This window comes from Vollenhovia emeryi, unplaced genomic scaffold (genome assembly GCF_000949405.1).
Source record: "Vollenhovia emeryi isolate VEMERY1.0 unplaced genomic scaffold, V.emery_V1.0 DF939121.1, whole genome shotgun sequence".
In the NCBI taxonomy this organism is placed as follows: Eukaryota; Metazoa; Arthropoda; class Insecta; order Hymenoptera; family Formicidae; genus Vollenhovia; species Vollenhovia emeryi.
The window spans coordinates 1865928-1889276 of record NW_011967245.1 but is presented as its reverse complement, the minus strand read 5'-3'; the positions used below and the strand labels follow the sequence as shown (position 1 = coordinate 1889276).

The window sequence follows — 23349 nt, the reverse complement described above, 5'->3', positions numbered from 1 at the left end:
GTTTAACGCACCCTCGCTCTTCAGGACGAGGTCAATGACGGTTTAAAAAAACGTTCAGCCTCTATTTCGTTTGAAAAGAGAAAACCCGTTAGAGGTACCGTTTGTGATATCGAAGATACAGGGGGGGGAGGGCCCTTAGATCGAAAAAGGCGGCCAAAGAAATTTGAGGAAACCTACGGCGAAATAAAAAAATCGATCCAATTGTGAGAGCGGGGTCGATGGACCTTCAGCTCTCACCGCTAGCCTGTCTCAAATCTCGCTCGCTCACAAACGCACTCGTTTTTTCTGCTCGGTCTTGTTTTTTTCACGTCGTGCACGCACACGCACATGCGCGAGATGCGACAGGGTGGAAAGGGCCTGTAAGAGAGAAAAAACGACCTACGCGCTAAGCGCCATTTTGGATCCTTTGTACGGAGCAGAACGAAACGCACGGTGGTGGAACATGTTCGGGGTTAACTCGAAAAACTCTTCGGCCCCGCGAGAAAAACCCGGCGACGAAGGGCTGTTCTCGGTGAGAAAGAAGGAGAGAAAGGCCAGAGGAAAGATAGAAAGAAGAGAAAGAAGGAGTACGCGAAGGAGTGGACGACAGAATATAAAGTGGGGGTTCGTACAAAAATTGCCCCCTCCAGCGGTGCGCATACCGGTAGGTCCTTTCTATTCTTCTGATATCCTGTCGGGGCCCTTGGTCGGCCCTGCACGCGTCCCGATGCTCCAGTCAGCATCCGAGCATGGGCGAAATGAGATCTCGTGCACGGTAATGAGAATCGACTCGCGTCCCCCGAAGATCAAACGAGAGCGTCGCTCATGAGGACGTAGGGCCCCGCTAGGACGGCGATTTCGCGTCGCGTTCAATCGAATTCGCGATCGCGCTATCGATCCTCAGGATTGACTCCGACAGTGAATTTGGCCCGGACAGGAATATTCGGATATACGTAACGTAATAACCGGCGCAGGACTTTGCAGAGCAATGGCGCACAAAGGTAATTATGGCCGACGCGCGAGCAAAGTCGGCAGTTTCTGAGCAAGCGCCGTTATCTCTTATCAGACGCGATTTGCGCGAGACATAAATACAGCGGCGATAACCAGATAACCTGCGACGAGGAGACGCAAAGAGTTACGTGAATACGACTTTGCTACCGAGGTACCCGAGGTGGTACATAATTTGGGACGGTATTTTCGAGAGAGTGCTCTCCACGCGAATGTCATCGCGACTGATTGAGCGTGACGAAGAGATGTTTAAGATTTCAATTTCGTGGACCTGGCGCGGATCCTCCATTTGCCCGACCGCTACCCAGTGAGAACACTAACGTCGAATCGACGTCAGCGGAGTCGAAATCGCGTCCCGACCGTCGGTTTTCGAAGATAAAAGTTTTTGGAAACTTAATTTTTTGAACGTATTTATCCAGAACGTTGAACATAGTAATTTAATACAAAAAATTGAGTTCCAAAACTTAATTATTTTTGAAAACTTAGGCCCGGTTTCACCAGCGTTGTTTAACTTCAAGCCTAGCTTAATTCAAGCACGAATTGAACTAAGATTAAAGTTAAACGATGTTTGGTGAAATCGGGCCTTAATTATTTTCGACAACTGACGGTTGGGACGCGGTTTCGACGTCGATTCGACGTTAGTGTTCTCACTGGGTATAAAACATGGTTACACTTTACGCTCTTTACGAATTGATTACGAAAGATCGCAGAGACTGCGTAAAAAGAAACGGATGTACGGTATATCGAGTTACTGGAGATTATGATGGAGGGAACCATTTTTAGATAGAAAGTACGACGTGCCAGGCGCCGATAAATGACGCGACGACGTTCTATTATGGATAAAACGATATTTGCGATCGCGTCACGGATCTGTCCGTCTCGCGCGCGTCGATACGGACGTGTGCCGGGAACCTATCCGCTTCGCGATCGGTTTCTGTATTTCGCCGGGTGATCGGTTGCCACGTACGTCGCGGGCGGCGACGGCGGTGGAGTCCGATGCCTCCTCGGTCGGCGAAGGAAATTGCCGCGACCCAATACTAATGGATAATGGAATTATTGGTTACGGTCGGAACTCGCCCTGGGGATGATCGTAATTCAATTGCTCCGATGTGTCCTCTGGACGTTTTGACAGGACGGATGTCCTAACAAGGATACCGCCTCGGGATATCTTCGCCCGTCTCTCTGTGTGCGGGCGACGCGCACTCGCGTGGATCTAACGAAAATGTCGGGGGAAAAACGGCGAATTGTCGCGCGAGCGTCGTTTCCCATCGGTGGTCAAATTTAAGGAGTTATCACTAGCGCATTAATTATCCTTGTCGCGAAAGAGAATTGGACCATTACGGCAAATGTCCTACGCTGAATATGGTCTTTACAATTATAGCAGGAAACTTCAGGGAACGGATTTTAATTCAACTTTCAATTCTAAATCAGTTCAATTCTAAAGCAGTTAATCTTTCAACTGCGTTTAACTAATTAATATATACAATAATATTATATACGGCGTAGCTGTAATATTCACAAGATCGCGGGTCACATCCAGCCTGAAGAGCTTATAATCGACAGTGCAAGGCGTAAAAGTTGAATCAGAATTGATTTTCAGGAATCAGATTTGTCCGACGTTAAACAATTGATGGCGTCATACGCGGACTATCACTAAGAATCGATTCGCCGATTGGCCCGGCGCGCGGCGTATCTTACTAAGGACATAAGAAGGAAAATTAATGTGGAAAACTAATAACCTCGGAACATTTCCCGCAGAGATTCCGGTACGCATCCTTCCCACTCGTAGATGGAAATTACAAGGACGCGCGCGATAGAGGGGCCACCGGGCTTGGTGATCGCAACATTACGGATGTATAGGCCAATTTGTAAGCAATCCAACTTAGATTCGCCGGGCAATATTATATTTTTACGTTATCTTCTTTCCCGGCAATTCACATCCTTCCTCTCCCCCCCCCCCCCTCTACCCCTCGCCCTTCTCTCTCGCGTACGCGATTCGTCCAGATGCAACCGCGTTCATTTTTATTATGCGGCACGTAATTGTCGCCATCAAAATCGGAAATGTGCGTCGCGTCGTAAATGTTGCACGCAATCTGATATTTCCGTGTACTGATAATGATAACTGATAATGAAAATTGCGCCTCTTACTTTTCACGCGGGACATTTTAGCCTATTAATGAGTACTTTGTGTGCGTTGCATCCAAGATTTAGAAAAAGATTTCTCGGATTATTTGTTATAAACGTTTGTAAATTGATGCGCAATTAAATTACGCAGGATTCTTAGCGTTAATATCGAACTCTGTTCCGTAATTTACTTTCTATATCTATAAGCAAACGTTTTAACGCGAAGAAATTGTAATATTTTACAAGTTTCCTATTCGATTTTTCACGAATTTTACGAATTTTGTATGTCTCGTGCTACATGCATTTATCGCAGTTGATTATCGTTGCCGGACAATTTCTAAAGAGAGAAAGAGCAAAAGAGTGGCTTACAGATTCCACAGAAATGCGGTGTAATTGAACACATTGACCATATCGCGTTAAAAAAAAACGACACTAAACGAGACCGGAAGACGCACGCGGATAAATAGGCGGGTGATTTATGAAGTGGCGAAGAGACACGTGTCTGCCCCGTCCTTCCTCCTTCGCTCACCTTAAGCTCGCGAGGCTGCCGGTCTCCTCGCGCAGGGGTTGCGGAGGGGTTCTCTACGCTGCCGACAGTTTTGGTCCAACATCTGCCCCCCGAAAAAACAAAAGCCCATTGTCGCTAACGACCGGTCGCGCGTCTCTTGTTTCTAACCGAGCGCTTTTGAATCGTAGGCGAATAACGGATCCGAGAGAGGCCCGTCCATTCAGACGACTCACCGTTTCTTCCTTTCGCGCTCGCTCAACCTCCTCGGTCGTATCCAGCTCGGACCATTTTCTTTTTTTTTTTCACTGGCAACAGGACCGTAAACCAAAACGTGGCCAGACGTCGCCTCGCGTTACCTTTGGAGTTTTTATCGAAAATTTTATCGGATTTTTACCATCGTCACTTCGCTCCCTTCTTTCCTTCGCATTCGATTGTCAGCGACCATCTTGGACAAGCGCGATTAAAATCTCGCGTTCCTGCGAAGAATGCGGGACGTCGTCGGGGCGCAATTGTCTCGTCCGAACACGAGTCTCGACACACCGAGACTTTGCGAGCTCTTATCTCGTTTCCTGCTACCGTCATTCTTCCGGTGAAAAACGAGAAGTTGCAGATAGGAGCCGCGAAAAAAGGTTTCGCGGCTCGACCGGGCCGATTTTGAATAGTGAAGGGCCAAAAAATTTATTCTTATCGGAATTTCTCTCTCTCTCTCTCTTTCTCTCTCTCTCTTTCTCTCTCTTTCTCGATGTACTTAGATCCATGAAAATATTTTCACGACTCGGTTCTTGGCTTGTTGTCGAGAAGATGCATCAAAACGCGATATCAGCATATTGTTATGGAATATTGCCGAGTTATATTCGTCATTTGAACTGCGCTGATGCTACGATGCGTTTGGGAAGTTATCCGTTTTAGGCAATGCTGGGAAAACTTACTAACTTCGCGTTCAGTGAATTCTCATAGGTTCGGCGAGGCACGCGCGCAAAATATGGTGCCAAAAATCTTTATATTGAAAAGGCCCTTTATTCACGTTGTCAATTATTTATCCGAATGTAAGTTCAACAAGTCACCGAGGTGTTTTATGTACGAGAAATCACAGGACTACAAAATAAATGAAGAATAATTGTAAAAGTATGTGAGGCCGCCATAATCGGCTGAGAGGAAGCCGACTATAACTCAAGTTCAGCCCACCGATCGGGGTGTAACTCGTATCCTAAAGGGTTGAAACGTGCCCGAGTTTGCGCCCTGGCCAATGGTCAAGCGAGCTCCGCCCAGAAAGAATCGAACGCCGTCGGCGCACCGACGAAAGGCGAGAAACGAACGAAGAAGGAGATAGCAGCAGCACCAGGGGTAAACAAACAGGGGTTGGTGTAAAGGCTGCAAAAAGAGAAGAGCTGAGATCCCTCGAGAAGCGCCGCGACGAAAGTGAGACAAAGATACGTAGCAAGAACGGAGACAAAGGGAGAAACTCGAAGGGCGAGACAGGAACGAAGGGGAGGGGGCGGAAGGGGGTAGGAAAAACGACTGCCAAGGCGGCGGAGGGTTTTTCTTATTTTGTCGCGAGCCTTGGCATCTCCCCATTCGGATAGATACGGATACTCAACTCGACGAGGGAAAGATCGATGTATGAAACTCCTGCCAATCTCTATGTTAATGCGCGAAACGTACGGGAGAGAGGACATAAGACGTCGCGAAGGAGTTCTGTAGTTTCTCTTGAAGGACACTCAAAAGTGAATTGTTACGTCTGCGGCTGACCTCGGGCCCTCTGTCCCTCGGACGACGGTGAATTATAACGGTTGCGTAAGAGGAAATTAGTCCTGTTTGTTACGAGGAAAGTTCGCTCGCCCAGATTAAGCGAATACCGTCTGCGGTCTATTTATCGTTGAAAGGAAATGATGGGGATTGAATCATGAGAATGAAGAAAGAAATCAAATCGAACTTTTACAAGAAGAATAGATGAAGGAATCCCTTCGCTTCTGCATAAATAAACGAAAGAAGGAAAGTCCCCTATTACGAGATAGGCTCGTAATATATAGTAAAACAGCGGGGTTTCTGCTAAATTCATAGGCATCATCTGGTTCCATCATGAATTTATTGCGCTCTCTCTCTCTCTCTCTCTCTCTCTCTCTCTCTCTCTCTCTCTCTCTCTCTCTCTCTCGTTCTGAGAAGAGATTTGTGATTAAATCTGGATGTTGAAAACCTACTAGCTCATATTAGAAGCTCATCTCGTAATAGGGAACTTTCCTCTATGTGCTATTGATATTTTTTATATCTTCTGAACGAAGAGAAATAATAACAAGATGCGTAAAGAGCGTTTTCATACTTATTGCTCAAAATGTAGATCTAGTTTTGATTTTCTTAATTCAATTACTTAATCACTATCGCACACATATATTCACGCACATATAAATTTTATGGTTGCCGGCTCATAGAATCGTTCGTTTTGATATCTCATCACAGGATTATGGCTGCAGTCAGTTAATAGGTATCGTAAATCGTAATGATTAATGCCTCGCTGTGAATAATGAGCGAGACATATGTCTACACTTGGTTATATAATAGTATCTGTAACATGTACATATCGATAGTAAAAGCCGATACTGCTTTCACAGTTCGTAGTCGGAGTCGGGAAACGACAATTAGAAGATTTCTTTTTGCGACACAATTGCGTTAATATGTTATTCATTGTATAATAGAACTGAATATGCTGTACCATCAGAGTCTGGTGCAGCATATAAATTTTATAATTGTTGCTGTAGGGGGAAATGATTTCCCAACAATAACAATAGTAGTATTATATCATTGTATTCTTTTGCAAGTAGAAAGCACGAATATCTGAAACCTTATCTTTGAAAATCAATAAGTCCACGAATAAATTTCGATTGCATAATGTTTTTATGGTATCAATAATTATATTGTCTTTTTAGGGAAGTTTTTTATATAAATTATATAAAATTGCTTCCTTCAAGTAAGTTTTTCTTCGTTTAACGCAATGTAATCTCATTTCAAAATTTTCACATTGAAACTAGACCTTTTCAAAAAAAGAATATTCTTCTTTTCTGTGTAATAATTCAGGGACGATTAACATTAGTATGACAAAATCGAGTATATCAGAGTTAAATAAGAGAAAGTATGCCAGCTCGAAAAGCTGCGTGCATCGCTTTATATGATCAGACTCGTCATCCACCTAATAAAAATTCCAACGCATCTGAACGAGACATATCCTTCTCTGTTACAGCGGAAACCTCGCAAAGTACCACGTCCCCAGACACCGTCCAATGTGGGGGCTGCAGGGCGTCCTACCCCCTCGGAGAAATTGTCCGATTCATCGAACACAAGGTCAACCACTGTCGGAGCACCCCTCAGGGCTGCCACAGTCCGCCGGCGACGGCCGCGCCGGAGGACTCCGATCCGGAGGATGCCCTCACCCTGAAGACCGCCGATCCGGACTCGAAGCTGAACTCGGTGCCCAGCATCTCCGCGCCTATCAATAAGAGGAGCGGCCGACTGGAGAGTCCGCCGACGCTACAGGGCCCGGGACCGGATGCCGGAAGTCCGATCGACCTCAAGGCAAGCGCCAGCTCGACGCCAAAGAGACGAACGGAAGCACCGGACGAGGACAAGGAAGATCTTCCGAAGAAGCAGAAGACCGAGTTCGTGGACGCCGACACAAACACGGTCAATTCCGGTAAATTTCTACGTCCTTTTTCTTTTTCTCTACATTACTATTACATGGTTCATTATTAAAGTGCCGATTAAATCTTGGGGCGTTGTATTAGCGTTTTGTCAATTCATTCGTATTGTGTCGTGTGAAAAGAAATATGTAACGTAACCCAATCACGAAACAATTCAAAGTTCCAATTTCGCATTCGGCTCTTGTATCGTAGATTCCAAATTTGGCAACGATCAGAACGAGAAAGTATGTCAGGGTTTCTAATCGTAGTGGGCGCGCATCGAGGAAACTATCGTGCCATTTCGAAATCTTTCTGGTTTGACGAATGTTGGTTTGTTCAAAAGGGGTGAAAGAGGATATTTTTTTAAATACAGTTATAGGGGGCTGCCATGTGATGTCGAACCTGGTCGAACGGACACGAACAATAGATCGGTGGATTCGATTTTTGAATTTAAACCGCCCGCTCGGGGATTGGGGTGAACCTGCCCCTCGTGTCTCCCCTCCCGCCATTCCTCTGACCCCCTTTTGTCGGGGAGTACATTGTCGTACGTCGAAGGGTTTAACGCGCGAGCGTTCTCATTTGGCGTCGCGACACTCTGGATATGAAAGTGCTACGATATCTTTGCGTTTTTTTTTTATATAACATCGATGCGAAGTTGAGAAATCATGTTTTTACCCTCTTCGTTGTTCAATTTGTATATTTAAATTATGCACGATTTTGCACGATAAATATATTATTATAGAAAGAGAAAAAGAAATAGAATATTATACTTTTTAAATAAACGTAGAAACATATGTTGCTTGCAACTCTATCTTCGTTTTTAAAAATATAACAAATATAAATATTTTTAATATAAACATTTTCAACAATAAAATAAAACGTTAGTGATATATTATTTTTCCATAATTTATATACTAATTGATAAATTGTCTTTAGTCCGTGTATCACAATAATGTATTATATTATTTAATATATTCAAACGACGAAATATATATATATATTATTATAAATTTTGAGTAATTAAAGACAGTTTTAATTTTGTAATCGATAAAATAATCCCGGAATTAAAGTTCATTTTGATTTAAAGAATCCATTCTGGTCTCAAATTCGCATCTACAACACCCTCGATGTAGAATCGAATTCTTCTTTGAAATTCTTATATAATGCTTAAGTGTGAAAATCGATAAGGAACTGTTTTGCAACGGAAATGACTTTCGTTCTCCAAAGACAATCAGCGTTAGATCTTTTGTTGTCCTTTGCAATTTAATTATTTTTACGGTTGTATGCGAAAAAAGGCTTACAAATATTATCCGAAAAATTTCAACAGTTAAACATTTTAATTAAGCATGTCCGTATTCTTGAACTAATGAAAATTTTATCTTAATAAAAAAATGCTAATTTATAATTACAGAACTATACCTTTAATTTACTAACCTTAAGGAACTAATCGTGAATTGTTACATACGGACATAAATCCATTTGTCGGTTTATCAATTGATCTCACGGATATTATTTAAACTGTTAAGCTTATATTTGCGACAGAGAATCCAAATTCTAAAAAAACATTCTGAAAAATAGATGTAAATTTACTTGGAGGAACGAGGGCGGCTATCGCGGACGAACATAATTGTGTCTCTTGAGGAGCAGCACGTCGGCGGTCGCTCGCACACACCGGTGTCTCTTTAAAGTTTCATCACGCTCCGGGGCGCTCGCCCCAAACCCCCTTTTGCTAGCTACACGTTCCGGCAACGAGATAGAGAGTTAACCCTTTCCAAACTGGTCCACGACCATAAGAATACTCCACGCTCGTGCTCATCCCGCCGTTCGTCCGCCGGTTAAGCCCCTTTTGTCGCCTTTTTTGTCGGATTTTTTGCTACTGGACAACCACGTCGAAAAGCCCAATTAGAATCGTCCTATTGTTCGGCCACGTGGTCCGCACGAGCCGTCCACGCGAGAGCGTGCCCATATGGGCGGACGCGCACCGAGCCGGTGTTAGATGATCAAGTCTCGAGCGTTACGTGCGAACAGGTAAAGCAACGCGTATCAGAAACGCGCACGTGGGGTGGCATTGACAGGATGCGCCAGGACCCTCGATACTCGGTTCGGGGTATTGTAATTCCCTCCCAGTGATATTCTGATTCTTTTTTTCTTCCGACTACTAGACGCACCGAAAAATAACGATATATTTTTTTCTCAAAAAGCAGAAGTGCTTTCCAGAAACTTGTTTCATTTTCGTCCAACTGGCCTCGGGAAAGACGCGAGTGTGAAAAAAAATCTGTGATTTCGGAGAAATTCGGTTACACGCGAAAATAGAGAACAAGCGGGGCGCGCGTCGCGTAAGAGAGCAGCGCGTTGGAGAACCGTGACGGACGATATGCGTCCGGAGGAATAAGGCTGAAGGGTAGAGAAGGAAGACGGTGGAGGGTGACGAGAAAGGAGCGATAATCCGTCGAAATTGACACCAACCAGCGCTCCCGGTGAGATGCAGATTTGATCTATCTGTCACGTTTGTCTGGGAATATTAATTCTCGTCCGTGGGTGAGGTTTTTCTCTGGCAGCTTTATGGCTCCTTTCCAACCCTCCCGCCGTCCTTTCCTTCCCAGCAAAGTCGACGACTCCCCGGACCGCCCGAGGTGAGCGGAGAATTGCTTGCGAATTGGCTGTCGCTCGGGGTTTCGGGATCCTGCAACTTTCTCGTCCTTCATCCTTCCGCTTCCTCCGTTCTCGCGGAAGGAAGTCGACAAGAACGGTGCGCAGGCGATACGCCTAAAAACCGGCGTCAGAAACTTTTTCGCCTATACATCACGCGTATTGCCGGAACCAGCCTGCTTGTATTTTATTTCATGCTTTATCGCTATTTCGTATTTTGGCCAGTTACTCTTTCACAATTTAAACATTTTATACCTAATACGAAATTTGATCACGCGCGTTTCACAAATAATATTCTTCTTGCCGATGGGATTACAAGAAGAACGACACGTGAGTGCGTGCCGATATGAAAGGCAACATGTATCATCAGTATGGCGGATGCTTTGAGAAGTTTACTTGCGTTTCGACTACTCCAGTTCATGCTTTACCGTCTTTCTTCTTTGACAACGACGAGGTGGCTGCGTTCCTCGCTGCCTTTGCACTTATCTCGTGCGACCCGTGTAAAAGAAAACCCGCGAGAGAGTGAGAGGGGGGGGGGGGAGGAGAGAGATAGAGAGAGACAGTGAACGTCATCAAAGCTTACAAAGCTCAGAAGTTCAATATACACGACTTCAGCTCGCTGCGATGCGTTTAAATTACCAGGTCGAGTGGCTTTTTGATTAATTTTTTTCCTTACATCCTTGTGCCGTAAAACGAGTCCGTCATCCACGTTTTCCTCTTTCTCTCAGAGATGCACTGCACTATAAGAGAATCGACGTAGCTGCAAAGGCAAATTTCTCACAGTGAAGGCTAGACGACACTAGAATTTTTTCTTCAAACTTCCAGCGTTCTCATAACAAGATGCGTTTTCATGTTTTTATCGCTCTCCATTATTTCGGACCAAGTATGCCCATGATCGTACATTTAATCTTATTTGCGATATGTAAAACTTCAATCTCATATTCTGGATGTTGTTGTCCCGCTTTAGGAACGTGCTCTCCTCGTGTCAAGTCGTGAACAACTCGAATAATAAATTCTTTTAATAAATGAAGACTCGGCCCTCTCTGAAAGGGTTAATAGCGAGCAGCGGTCCATTCGCAAGGTTTGCGGTTTCGACGGACAAACTGAGTAACGGAGGACATAAAAGCTCGTGAAGCGCAGTCTGACCAATCCTATCGCGGAATTGTAGTGACCACAAGGAGTATGTTACGCGACCATTGGAATATTCGTTCAGAGAGGATGGAATCGCCCCGGTCGACATATTCGCGATTTTAACGGCTTTGGCTCTTTGTCGCGCGACACTCTGCGGTGGGTTGAACGGGTCGTAAATAAAAATTCACTGGAAAAAATCTGCACGCTACGGTTACACGATAGTGAACGTAGTAATCGCACAATTTTGTTCTATTTTAACAATACTATATATATATATATTGTGATTAATATTTAATTAAATTTCATTTGAATTATGTTTTACATGCGCGCCCCATATATCTTTATATAATTTTCGCGAGAAAAATGAAATAATTTTAATCCATCCGCATTTCTAAAATAACTTGCCTTATTTAAACAATTTATCTCAGTTTAATTTAAATAAGGATCTCTATATACATCCTGTTATTTTTTTGTATTGTTGCGATTCATTTATTATTAATTCTTTCTGATACGCGCTGAACACTTCTCGTTACTGCGTGATATTTATCTCAGCTGGTTATTTAATTAATGGGTCCAGTAAAATGATTAAAATCACCCGCAAACTACCCACGTGGACATGATCCGCTGTGCGTTGTCCCTTTTAAGTGCAGCCCTTGTATCGACGACAAAGTGCATACGTCGCATACGTTAGCTAATCGATATTTTAATATTGTCACACGCCATTCCGGATTAAAGGCCTTTATGTGTGCTTGTTGTGCGTGCGCGTATGTGTATATCATGACGTCATTGAGCGGCAGATGTGTCCCGTCCAAAAAGATTTCCGAGAGCGCGACACAACGTCCTTTGCGCGATTAAAATTCGCTCGTGTACGTGAAACCGAGCGATAGCACTTACAGGTGTATGTATAATCGCAAATAATTCCCTTCAACCCCTGTGAAAATTTTTCGATTAAAATTGCAAAAAAAAAGTTATAATCTTATTACTCCAGAATTATTCAAAGTTGATAAAACAGCCATTGAGTTCATTTAAACGACTTTTGTTGAAATTTGAAACATTTCGATTTTCTTAACGCTGCATTGGATCATAATTAATTGGTTATCGCAGAAAATTATTCGATGTCTTTCGTTTACAGATTAAAATAATTTACTCGTTGAAGCATTTGTATTTCAGTATCAACGAGGCGAACTTAAACAGCTTATGGAAACGTATTTTGAGAAAAATTGATGGGAAAGGGTGAGATTCGTGTTAAATCTCCCGTAAAAGGGTTGAACGGAAGTATTCGCAGGATGACCGGGACTCGAATCGTTGTTAAACAATGGCATTCCGAACGATTTGCCCGTAAACGTCGCCTAGGCCAATTTGTCGGGTAATTTCTGGAGAAAATCGGTCGGTCACTACCGACGGAGGGCCGAAGCTCGTGTGCAGACATATTGTTCATTTGATTCTACTGTCCCTTCTGCTGGGTATGAATCATGCCGTGGCCTTTCTACGGGTACACGTTGTACGTTTCGAAAACTATTGGAGTTGTATGTAAATTGCAGTTTAGCGCGCACGTGTTCGTCAATCAATAATTTTATTACATTGCTCACTTTCACCTTTCTTTCAAGGGTAGCCGCCGCCTTAAATCTATAATATTGAGAATCGGGAATTATTTTAATTTTTATTTCAACATTACATCTTCTCCAGATAAATAATGTTCTTTTGAAAGCTTGCTTCCCTATTGCGCTAATCTACTGCGCGATATTAGTTCGAGACGATACAATTGTGCAATATATTGAGTTCTCCGTCTCTTCGATAAAAGTCATCGCGAGCGATAGCCCGAATTGCAACTAGCTAGCCAACCATTCTCGTAGAGAAACTCTGGAGAAATAATCCTAACAGATGGCCACCCGCGAGGTTTGCATATGAAAAGCACAGGGCCATGAATCGATACACCTTTATTATGCTCAAGCACTTGCTTATCTCTTTCGTCTTTCCGCCGGCATCTTCCCTCCCCGGGGAAGTCAGCAATATTTTCGACTTTCGGGGAAAAAAGGAGCCCGGCTAGCCGCTCGGAGAAGAGATGAGGGCGTAGGAAAACAACATGGTGAACGCCCGAAGCGTGAAACAGTACGAATTTTTGCGTTTCGCCACTTGGCTATGACGCTTGTGTCAGGCATGACTCGGTCGTCTCATCGCTTTCCTTTATGATTTTCTTTCTCTCTCCTTCACACCTTAATTTCTGCCCGGAGCCGAAACCTTGAGCCAATTTATATTTCATGTTTTGTATTTTCTTCTGTCGAAAGATCAAGTTGAAGATGACTCAGAGAAATTTCAGCCTGAAAAGTTTTGCTCAATTCGAACCGCCGCGCTGGTCTTTTTCTTAACATTTTTACATAAATTCTGTTGTTCTTTTAGGTTTTGATTTGAAGTGTCGAGAATCATACAGTCACAACTAAACAAATTTTACGAAAGAAAAGATAGTTTCAAAACATTCCGTTTGAATAAAATTTTGTTTAGATTCTTGTAAACTTTAGCTTCTTCAACATATACTTTTGCTTATAAATGACCAAAATATTTAACATCCAATTATTAATAACCTACAACAAATATTGTCTGTCTGAGAAAAGTATGTAAGTTAATAATATTATATGTATAATAAATATAAGTAACAAAAGTTTTAAGAAAAATTGAATTGAGACAAGTTGAAAACTCAATTAAAAAGAAACATTATGAAACTCCTATAAAAAGTACAATTTAAATGAATAATTTCAAAATAAAGTTGGAGTAAAGTTGTCAGAAATACGCGATTGTACAATTAAAATAGTTCGTATTTTTATATTATATATACTTTTCTTCTCGTGCAAACATCTCAGCGATTCAGGAAATCGCCGAGAATATCGTGCCTGTTCGCTCGCGATTTTTGCGCCTGGTTCCTCTGCGACTTTCTCCACGTTCTTTCTGTCAATCGAAAAATCACGCGCGTCAATGAGATGAGATTGCGACGAGCGTCTCTCATTCCATCCTCGCTGCGGCGCGTAAACGCTGCAAGCGTAATCCTGGTGAAAGGTCAGCAAGACGAGGAAGAAAAGTTCCCCTCGCCCACTGCCGGGCTCGTTATTCTACTTAGCACCTTGTTACATGCAACGAAATGTGTTCTATTGTGTATTGTCGTGAGATAAACTATCATTTACCCGTTGACGGCGTTGAGTTGTTCCTAATTTTATTTAAGATTCATTGTCTCGTCGCATCCTGCTCATCGTCGTCGGACCGATCTCTCAAAGCCACGCCATTTCCACGAATTGTTCTGAGTAATTTCACGTTAACGTAAGTAATAATTGTACGGAAAAATGAAGGAAATGAAATACCGAGATCACTGGAGATATTTATATGATTCGTGTAGCATCAGGCAAATCGATGGCTAACATATTCAGGCTAAATCAGTGGATACTGTTACCCGCTAAAAATAATTTTTGTTACAACAATATTCTCTCAAGTGTAAATATACACCTCAGTTCGGCGATCGTTCGGCTTTAAGGCGATCTTGAAGCTTTATTTCTAACAAAGATCTTTCCCTATCCCGAACGGCCATTTAATTAGGACCACTTTATTTTGCTGCAGCCTTTTGTCTCCGGCTGACTTTCCCTCCCGTCGCCCAAGTACCGCGAGACAGTGAGGTACAATGGAGGGGGGGGGGGAGAGGGCGAGTCCTGAACTTTTTAATCTCTTACAAGAGGAAGTATATACCCCTGCCCGCTACAACGCGCTCGTATTTATCTCGTCTAAGAAGTTTCTTCCTGAATAATGCCGCGTGCGTATTTATTCGTCTGTGCGAGATGCGTTCTCAAATTCGACAAGTCCGAGCTTGCCGAATTAAGGGAAAAAGAAACTCGCGGCCATTCGAGAATAGCCAAAATGTTTCTTCGATGTTAAGGCGACTTAACAACCGTTCTTTTTATTCTGTTGAAAGATTGTGCACGCGTTAAAAATTGTTTCCTGTCCCGGAAATTACAAAACAAAAATGTAAACAAGTACTTTGGGAAAAATGAGACGGTTGAATTAAGAAAGTAACACATATCGTGAGAGAATACTGCCATAAAAAACTTTACTTGGTGTCTTAAGTGAATTCATAGTGTTTCTTGAGACGTAAATTAAAATCTCCCTCCGCGGCCCCTACGTCCGGCATTATGGTCCGAGAGAATATGCTGCCCGGGTAATGTTCCACGGTGCTTTTACTCGCAAAGTGAGGGTCGCCCTTAAGCACATGGTGCGTGCATCCTCGGCCTTTCTCTCCCTTTTCCCCAACAGTCCTCTCTCGCGTTCCCGCCACCGAGGCGGCGTCGAATTAATAAAATCCCACAGACTCCCGCGACGGGCGTCTACTGTGCTACGCGGGGCGTGAAAAATGGCCGAAAATCTGATATTCCGGATTAAAAACATTGAAATTCAAAACCCGTCCCTCCCGCATCATAAGCTTTCGCGCGCGCCATAGGGGAGGAGGGTCGAGAAGTCGTTAAGGGTCAGTTTCAGCCGCATGCCATAGTAACCGACCCCCGTTGGCCCACAACGATCCCCTCCCGCGCTCCCCGGCGACTGCCGCTCGGCGAGGATATTATTTTTAAGCCCCCGCAACTCGCCGGCCCGAACCGCAATTTGACACAGACGCGCCGTTTGAATTCCGAATTCAATCGGCCGGGTCCGATCTCTGTTCCGATTCCGCGAAATTAAGGGTGGTTCGAAAATTGATAGCGTGGCTCCGGGGCATGTGCGCGCACATGTGTGTACGTGCGGGTTTTACGAGCTGCCGTCACATGCTCGCGAAATCACCGTGAAGCTTCAAATTCTGTCGTCAGATTATTACGATATATCTAAAGCCTTATAATCATCTTATTCGTGGCTGCAACCCGTCGGATTATATTAGCTTCAGCGCACAACTCTCTCTTTCTCGCTGCCTTATTCAAAAATAAATTTCAATCTCTGAAATAGCCGTGCCACTGTACACGACGAAAACGTTTAAGTCGAAAGAATTATGGGTACTCTAATGTTTTAATAACATAATTAATAATTAAGTTTTCTGTACGAAATTACGTGAAAAAAAAAGTTAAATTCAAGCTTATACGTGAATGGTAAATTTATCTTCGATGTTTCGTGAACTTTGCAGAATTCGCTGCATTTAAATTTTCTCAAATGCTAAAATGAAATTCTTGTTGCGCATAGACAATGTGACCCTTAACGTCGCGACGTCGCTTAATCTGTTTCAGAGCCAAGGTGGCTGCAGTGTTCGCAGTGCTCTCGGCGGCTGTGTTCGGCATGGGAGCTCATTCAGCATGTACAGAGCATGCACGGCGCCCGCCTCTACTGCTCCTCCTCCTCGTCGACGAACTCGTCGTCGAACACTCCGGCGCCTAGTCCACCGACGCCTACGCCGACGCACGCGCACCATCTAAGTCCGCCGAATCATCTGAACCTAAGCGGCAAGTCCACCGGAAGTTCCTCGGCGGCGAACTCTTCCGGCGGCGCGAACACGAGTGGCGGTAGCGGTGGTCGACAGCAACTTCAGACCTCTTCTTTGGTGGGCGATCCCCTCCACAGTTTCTTGAGGCTACCCCAGCACTTGGAGCGAAGTTTCCCGCCTATGTTCAGGCCCGACTTCCTCACCCTGAATCCCTTGGCGGGGTACAGAGGTCTTCAGGAGCTGCAGACGGCCACGCGAAATCTACAAAACCTGGGCGACCCGCTACGCGGTATGGACGGGTTGAATCTGGGGGACCCACTGGTGCGTAGCTCATTGGATTCTCTGAACAACGCCCGGAACCTAGCGAATCTGGCCGAGTTGTCACACGGCCGTGGCCTCGCGGGCCAAGCACACCCACCACCACTCGAAGCGAACCTGGATTTTTACTCAGCGCGCCTAAGGAGCCTCGCTAATCCGTCCTTAGGCGCGGCTCCACCTACGCCTAGCGGTAATTCCACGACAAATCCCCCTCCTCCGCCGGTACCACCGGTACCGCCAGTCCCTGTAGCCAGCGGTGTTCAGCAGCAGCAGCAGCAACAGCAGCAACAGCAGCAACAGCAGCAACAGCAGCAACAGCAGTCGCAGCAACAGCAATCACAGCCCCATTCACAATCGGTGGAACCGCCTAGTCCGGCCTCGGCCAACCCCGCGAATTTAACTCACGGCAGTCATCAAAAAGAGAACTCGCCACCCTGTTATAGCCAAAGCCCAGTCGGGCATCACAACAACAATAACTCGACCGACAGCGAGAAGACCAGCCCGCCGGTAGCCTCTACGCCTATTATCACCGATTCTTCGTCGGAGACGGTGTACACGTGCGAGGTCTGTGACAAGAAGTTTCGTTTCCAATCAAACCTGATCGTCCATCGTCGTAGTCATCGAGACAAGGAAAGGCAGTACCAGCAGCAAGAAGCCACGCAGGATGGTCAGAGTACGCAGACGAGATGCGAGGTGTGCGAGATTGAGGTAGCGAATTTCACCGAGCTGAGAAAGCACATGAGGAAGGAGCACCAAGAGAACTTGAATTCGGCCGCCAGTCCGCAAGGCAGCGTCGAAACGGTGCCGGACGACGGATCCAGTTGCGATGAAAACATGGACTTGGACGAGATGGAGGATAACGAGCAGAAGACCGAGCGGGAGGACGCGGAGGAAAACACGCCGGAGGATCTAAGCACCACTCAAGGGCAAAGCGGCGAGGAGAGCGGAGGTCGAGTGGAGAAACCAGCCAGCCTGGTGGGCGATCTCATGGAGAAGTTTGGCTTGAGCAACATCGCTCAATACTCGGAAGCTTATCGGCAAGCGCTGCAAGAAAATCATCGCAGCGGTTTCCTCAAAACCGACTCGCCGTGCAACCTCGCCAACTCGCTCAACAACAACAAAGAGAAAGAGAGCGCGCTCTCGCCGAATTTCAATTCCTCAACGACCCCGAATATTTTTTCTGGCCAGGGATTTCCTAGATCTGCAGGACCGGATTTCGGGGGTCTTTGGTTACCTAGTCCACACTACCTGGAGAACAATGAATTCCGTAAGGTGTCCAAGGCCACGACGTCCACCTTGGCGCTTCAGGGCCTGCCAAGTCCGATGCTGAAGAAGGAGCGGAGCGGCAGAAACGACACTTGTGAGTACTGCGGTAAGGTTTTCAAGAACTGCTCGAATCTGACGGTGCACAGGCGATCGCACACCGGCGAGAAGCCGTACAAGTGCGAGCTCTGTTCGTACGCGTGCGCCCAGAGCTCGAAGCTGACCAGGCACATGAAGACCCACGGCCGACACGGCAAGGACACGTATAAATGCCGCTTCTGCGAGATGCCGTTCTCGGTGCCGAGCACGTTGGAGAAACACATGAGGAAATGCGTAGTGGTGGTGCAGCAAGGCCCCAAGTTAGAAATACCGTACCCAGTGATCAAGGACGAGGACTCTTCACTTAGCAGTAAGGATACTTGATCCTGGAACGGAAGCCTACCGCCGATCCCGCCGTTGTGGCCGCATAGGCCGCCTTATCCGGTGTACTGAAGACGATAGAGCTTCCTCTTCCGGGACCTCGTGAGAAGAAGAGATGCCTGATGAATCCTACGTTTCGCAAGGCCGGTTCGATTTTATCGAGGCGGCGCGACCTCAGAAGGATCTCTTGACGCGAAATGTCCGAGATGACCCCTCGGGATTAGGAAAGGTGGTAGGTCGATGCGTGATTTCGAGAATCTCCGACCAAACGGCCTGGAAACGGCCGGTAGTGTCGACAAGTTATGGGAAAAAAATCAAGAGCTGGAAGAGCCAGCGGAGTTTCAAGGGAGAGAGGATCCTCACACGAATCGCGAATATTGTACGCAATGTGAAGATGACCAGATGACGTGAAAACAGGGGCGACAGAATAAAGAAAGAAGGTACTCGACAAGAAACCCTACTCCGCGTTTTAACTCACTATTAAAAAAATGAACGAATGGTTACCAGTTTGCGAGTCTCAGCACACACACAGCTATTTAAATTATATATATCTCTATAAATATAGTTTATAAATAACGGAAAAAGACACTATAAATATAGAGCTGCATATATATACATACAGATAAAGAACAAATAAAATATATAAATATATATATATAAATATAAAAAGAAATGCAAATACAAAGAATATAAATATTATAAATAAGATAACGAACAATAGTTCGTGACTTTATTATCGCATTTGAAGATTATTTATTTAATAATATAGATATATATATATACATATTGTATAACGTAATATATATATATAAATATTATGAAAATCTGCAACTCGCCGTGTATTATATAGGGACAAATTGGAACGGAGTCTTTTTGTACATTACACGACGTCGCTTCGTAAGAACGCGTCAATGGAACCGACGCGTCTTCTTTTTAAAATGCATCGATTTCCTTAGAGCATAAGGAGAACTGGCAACTCCGACGATTCTGTATGTACATATTTAAAAAAAAAACATCGATATTCGAAACACTGTTATATATATATGTATCGATATACATAGGATAATTGAGAATATTTGGTTTAAGTAATTACGAGAAGAAGCTAGCATCTGTAAGCTCTAGCTCGATCCTATGTACAATATATTACATCTATTATCGGCGACTCTATTACCTTTATTAATATTATTATTGCACTTATTATATTGTCTTTATTATTATTGACATTATTATTGTTTTGTAACATGATTATTATTGTCATTATTACTATTATTGCTATTATCATTACCATTCTATTATTACGTTTGTCACTATTATCATTACGGTTGCAGTGAGTTTAAGCGCCGCTTTCATTATTTTATTCCGATATTAAATTATTATCGCAGATGTTTTTAAAGGTTAAGAAAATGCCAAAGTTGTTTAGGTTTATAGCCGCTGATTTTCCATCGCGCGACGCGCCCGTCGAGGTGGAGGAATCGTTTGATCGGAACAATTGCAGCAGCATTTTAGACCGTTCGATAATAATCTGAACTGATAAACTAATCGTTCCCGCGGACAATCTCGAAAGAAATATCTCAATCGAAAAAAAAAACTCCTCCTTCGACGGTCACCTCGTGGCCACGTCGAGAATATCATCAGCGCGCTTTGTTCGTTGATTATATTTATTGCCGTCACGGTGTCGAACCGCGCTCGGCTTTCGCTAGGATCGACACTGAAGCATTGATCCTGCGAAAACCGTCCCGCGGTCAAACCGAGGCGCAATCAGAATCGAATTTCCGTTTTCTCTCGTCCTCGTCCAAGACTGAGGCTTTCGGGCGACGCGACGATTGTTCTTCAAGTATTTGCGTTCCACTTTAAGTAGCAAAATAATTTTTCTTTCTACCCTCCCTTTTGTTTTCCTCAACGACGCCTCGTGTCGACGTAAACGTTTTCGAAGAGAACTGTTCCTAAAGAGAGAGAGATATATATATACGTAGGCAATAAGATGAGAACGAAAATAACTTCGCGATGCGTGAGAGACGACGAAGGAGTGCGAGTGTCGATTGCGTGTCTTTATGTGATTTCATTGTGAATGTTATCCTTCTCGTTCCGGGGATGAGTGTTGCGCGTGTGCGTGAATTCGACGGTGTGAACGCGAAAGCATAAAGACGATTAAAGAAACTCATATCAGATAGTTCTCTCGGTGTTAGACGTGTACGGCCCTAGATAAAAAAAATCTCTCGTTATCTAGTTAAAAGTTTGTTAGATCGATTCCTGAAATACGTACATGCCAGGCTCCGCGTTTATACGACATACTGTAAATAATGGCACTGCCCGTAGCGATGATTCGGAAGCAGAGGGAGAGAGCCGCGTCGTCGAAAAGTTATTCAATTCATTACAACAAAGGAACAAAAAAGAGATAAGTTTAAACGGTGATCTTTCCTTTTCTCGCGCAACGTGTTTTGTCGTTCACGACGATTGTGAACGAAGATTGGATCTAAAACGATGGGGATGTGGGGACGATCAACCCCCCTTCGAGAATTCGCGGAATGAATGGAGAGAGAAAGAGAGAGAGAGAGAGAGAGATTTTTGACGGAGCACCGTGTGTGTAATCGACGAAATAAAAATCCTGCGGCACGTTACCATACACGAATTACGCGTATTTTGATTTCGGAAAGTTCTTCCTCCTTCTCTTCTTACTTTTCAAGTTTATCCCACATAGGACCAAATTCCCTGCCTCACCGTAACAAAGGAGCGACACGTGTCAAATGCAAATCTCGCGGCGGGCGATCGGACCGGCGGGATGCGACGAGGACGATAACGAATTTATACGACACGTAAGAATATCCATTCGCTAGAGAGATACACGGTAAACGCGGCAATAATGATAAATCGCAATGCGAATCCGATATGGAGATTGCCGCTGGCGATCCCTGCTCGGCTTCGTACCAGTCGCGGGGCATCGGCGTTTAACGTGCAATCTAAAATATAATGTTGTGCACAGACTCCTCATTATCTCGATTAATTGACGTATTAATAAGAAATCAATCCGATTGTCCCGTCGTGTCCTCCGGTTGGTTTCTAACGTTTCTACAGGGTAAATCACGTAAAATGCTAAAAGATAATCCCAGAACGAACGTCAGGAGTATAGTCGAGCGAAGTATCTAGGCAGTCGATATAATTTAAAGCTACGAAGTATTTCCTATAATTATAGTAAGAGAGCGCGAAAGAGAGAGAGAGAGAGAGAGAGAGAGAGAGACAGAGAGAGTGAGAGAGCGAGAGAGTAAACGGAAGAATTTTTTTCCATAGAGTCGATTACGGGAGAAAGAGATGCAAGAGGGAACGATAATATCGTAGCAGGGAAATTGGATTTTTAGGAAATCTTCTGATCCAGGGTAAATAATCCGAAGCTCGGTTTCTAGGGACAGTATATGTGACCGGGTTAAACCTGGCATTGAACACTTTTAACCGAGGATCGACATTAAGGCAATACGAAAAAAATAAAGAAAACCCAGGCATCTCCGAGTAAACTCCGGCCGAGGCTTGCGACAAACGTTGGCCGAGCTTTACCTCGCAGGGGTCCCTAATTGTAAACATAGCAGATACGGTGTATGTCTTGTGCGATTCAAATAAACGACATTGTTTTTAAATAACCTACACTATTTGCGTTCCTTTTAATCTTATTCTCTTGCACCTATCCTCCCGGTCTTGATATCAATTGAACCAGAAGTGAGGACAGAAAGGAGACTTACACATGGCATTTTGGCCGAAATTGAACGAACTCTCCTTTGTGGTTTAAAAAATATTTTTGATAAAAACTTTAAGGATTTTCTTTACAGGAAAAAGTAATATTAAACCTACTGAAAAATTCATACGTTACAATACAATTTTCTGTTCTTCTCAAATGTACGATTTTGTCACATGTACCCTTTCTTTATTCTAACTTTTTAATGATTTTGTCACCTGTACCCTTTCTGTTCTAACTGATTCAATTGCGTAACGAATTAATCCTGGTATATCGCTTTCACACTTTTTCGATAATATATTCTTATGTTTGCTCTCTACGTATACTTGAGATTTTTAAGTAAAAAAATTGTGGACAGATTTGTTTTAATTTTTTTCATATTTTCGTAAGATTCAACATAATGTTTTCTATCAATCATAGTATATTTGTAATTATGACTTTTCTAGAAAAGTCAAAATCTTCCGTGCACGCGATATTTTTTGAACGTGTATTCATATTTGTAATCATTTGTAATTGGCTATATATTTTATCACTAACCGTAGCCGGTTGATTTTTCGGAAAACGAGACTTTCTCATTCCGCGACGTTAGCTTTCGATACGCCTCTATCAAACGTGCGCGTAAAAAGCTCGTTACATAAATTGTTTAACTCGTCTCGGGTTACTGTCGTTCGCCTCCTGTTGCATTGCATAATGTTGGGTTTCGCAACAGTTTAAAGTGCGATTAAAACGAATCTGTCGCGTCGTGCGTGAAAAATAGAAAGAGTTTAGGTATTTTTTCTTGGTTACCACCAATAAATATAATTTTATTATTCTATCTAAGCAGTGTAATCTTCAGTTTTAGTCAGACTCTTAATTTGTAATTTCTACATTTTACGATAAAAATAAAATGTACGAAAAGCATGAATGTGTTTTACGCACTCACTTATCGTTTAAATTTATATAGCCGTCGCTAAAAGTCATGTAACTGTTTAATAAGGAATCAATTCTGCCATCTAGCGTGAAACTGTAACGATGCAAACGAAATTGCAGGTGAGGACAATCATGCTGTACCTAAACGGGACGCTCTTGTATACCGGGTTGCTCGCACAAAGGCTCGCTTAAGGATAGTTGGCTGACGCTTGGTTGT

General features: G+C 43.9%; 1 protein-coding gene across 1 annotated transcript in view; it reads left to right on the top strand.

Moving 5' to 3' along the window:
* LOC105570203 (B-cell lymphoma/leukemia 11A) overlaps nucleotides 1-19145 on the top strand; it is a 33508-nt gene extending 14363 nt beyond the window's left edge. The window contains exons 2-3 of the mRNA XM_012027234.1: nucleotides 6852-7301; nucleotides 16308-19145. Of these exons, the coding sequence (XP_011882624.1) occupies nucleotides 6852-7301; nucleotides 16308-18505 (2648 nt within the window). The 3' untranslated portion in view covers nucleotides 18506-19145. The remainder of the gene's footprint in view (nucleotides 1-6851; nucleotides 7302-16307) is intronic.
* Nucleotides 19146-23349: the final 4204 nt, after the last annotated feature.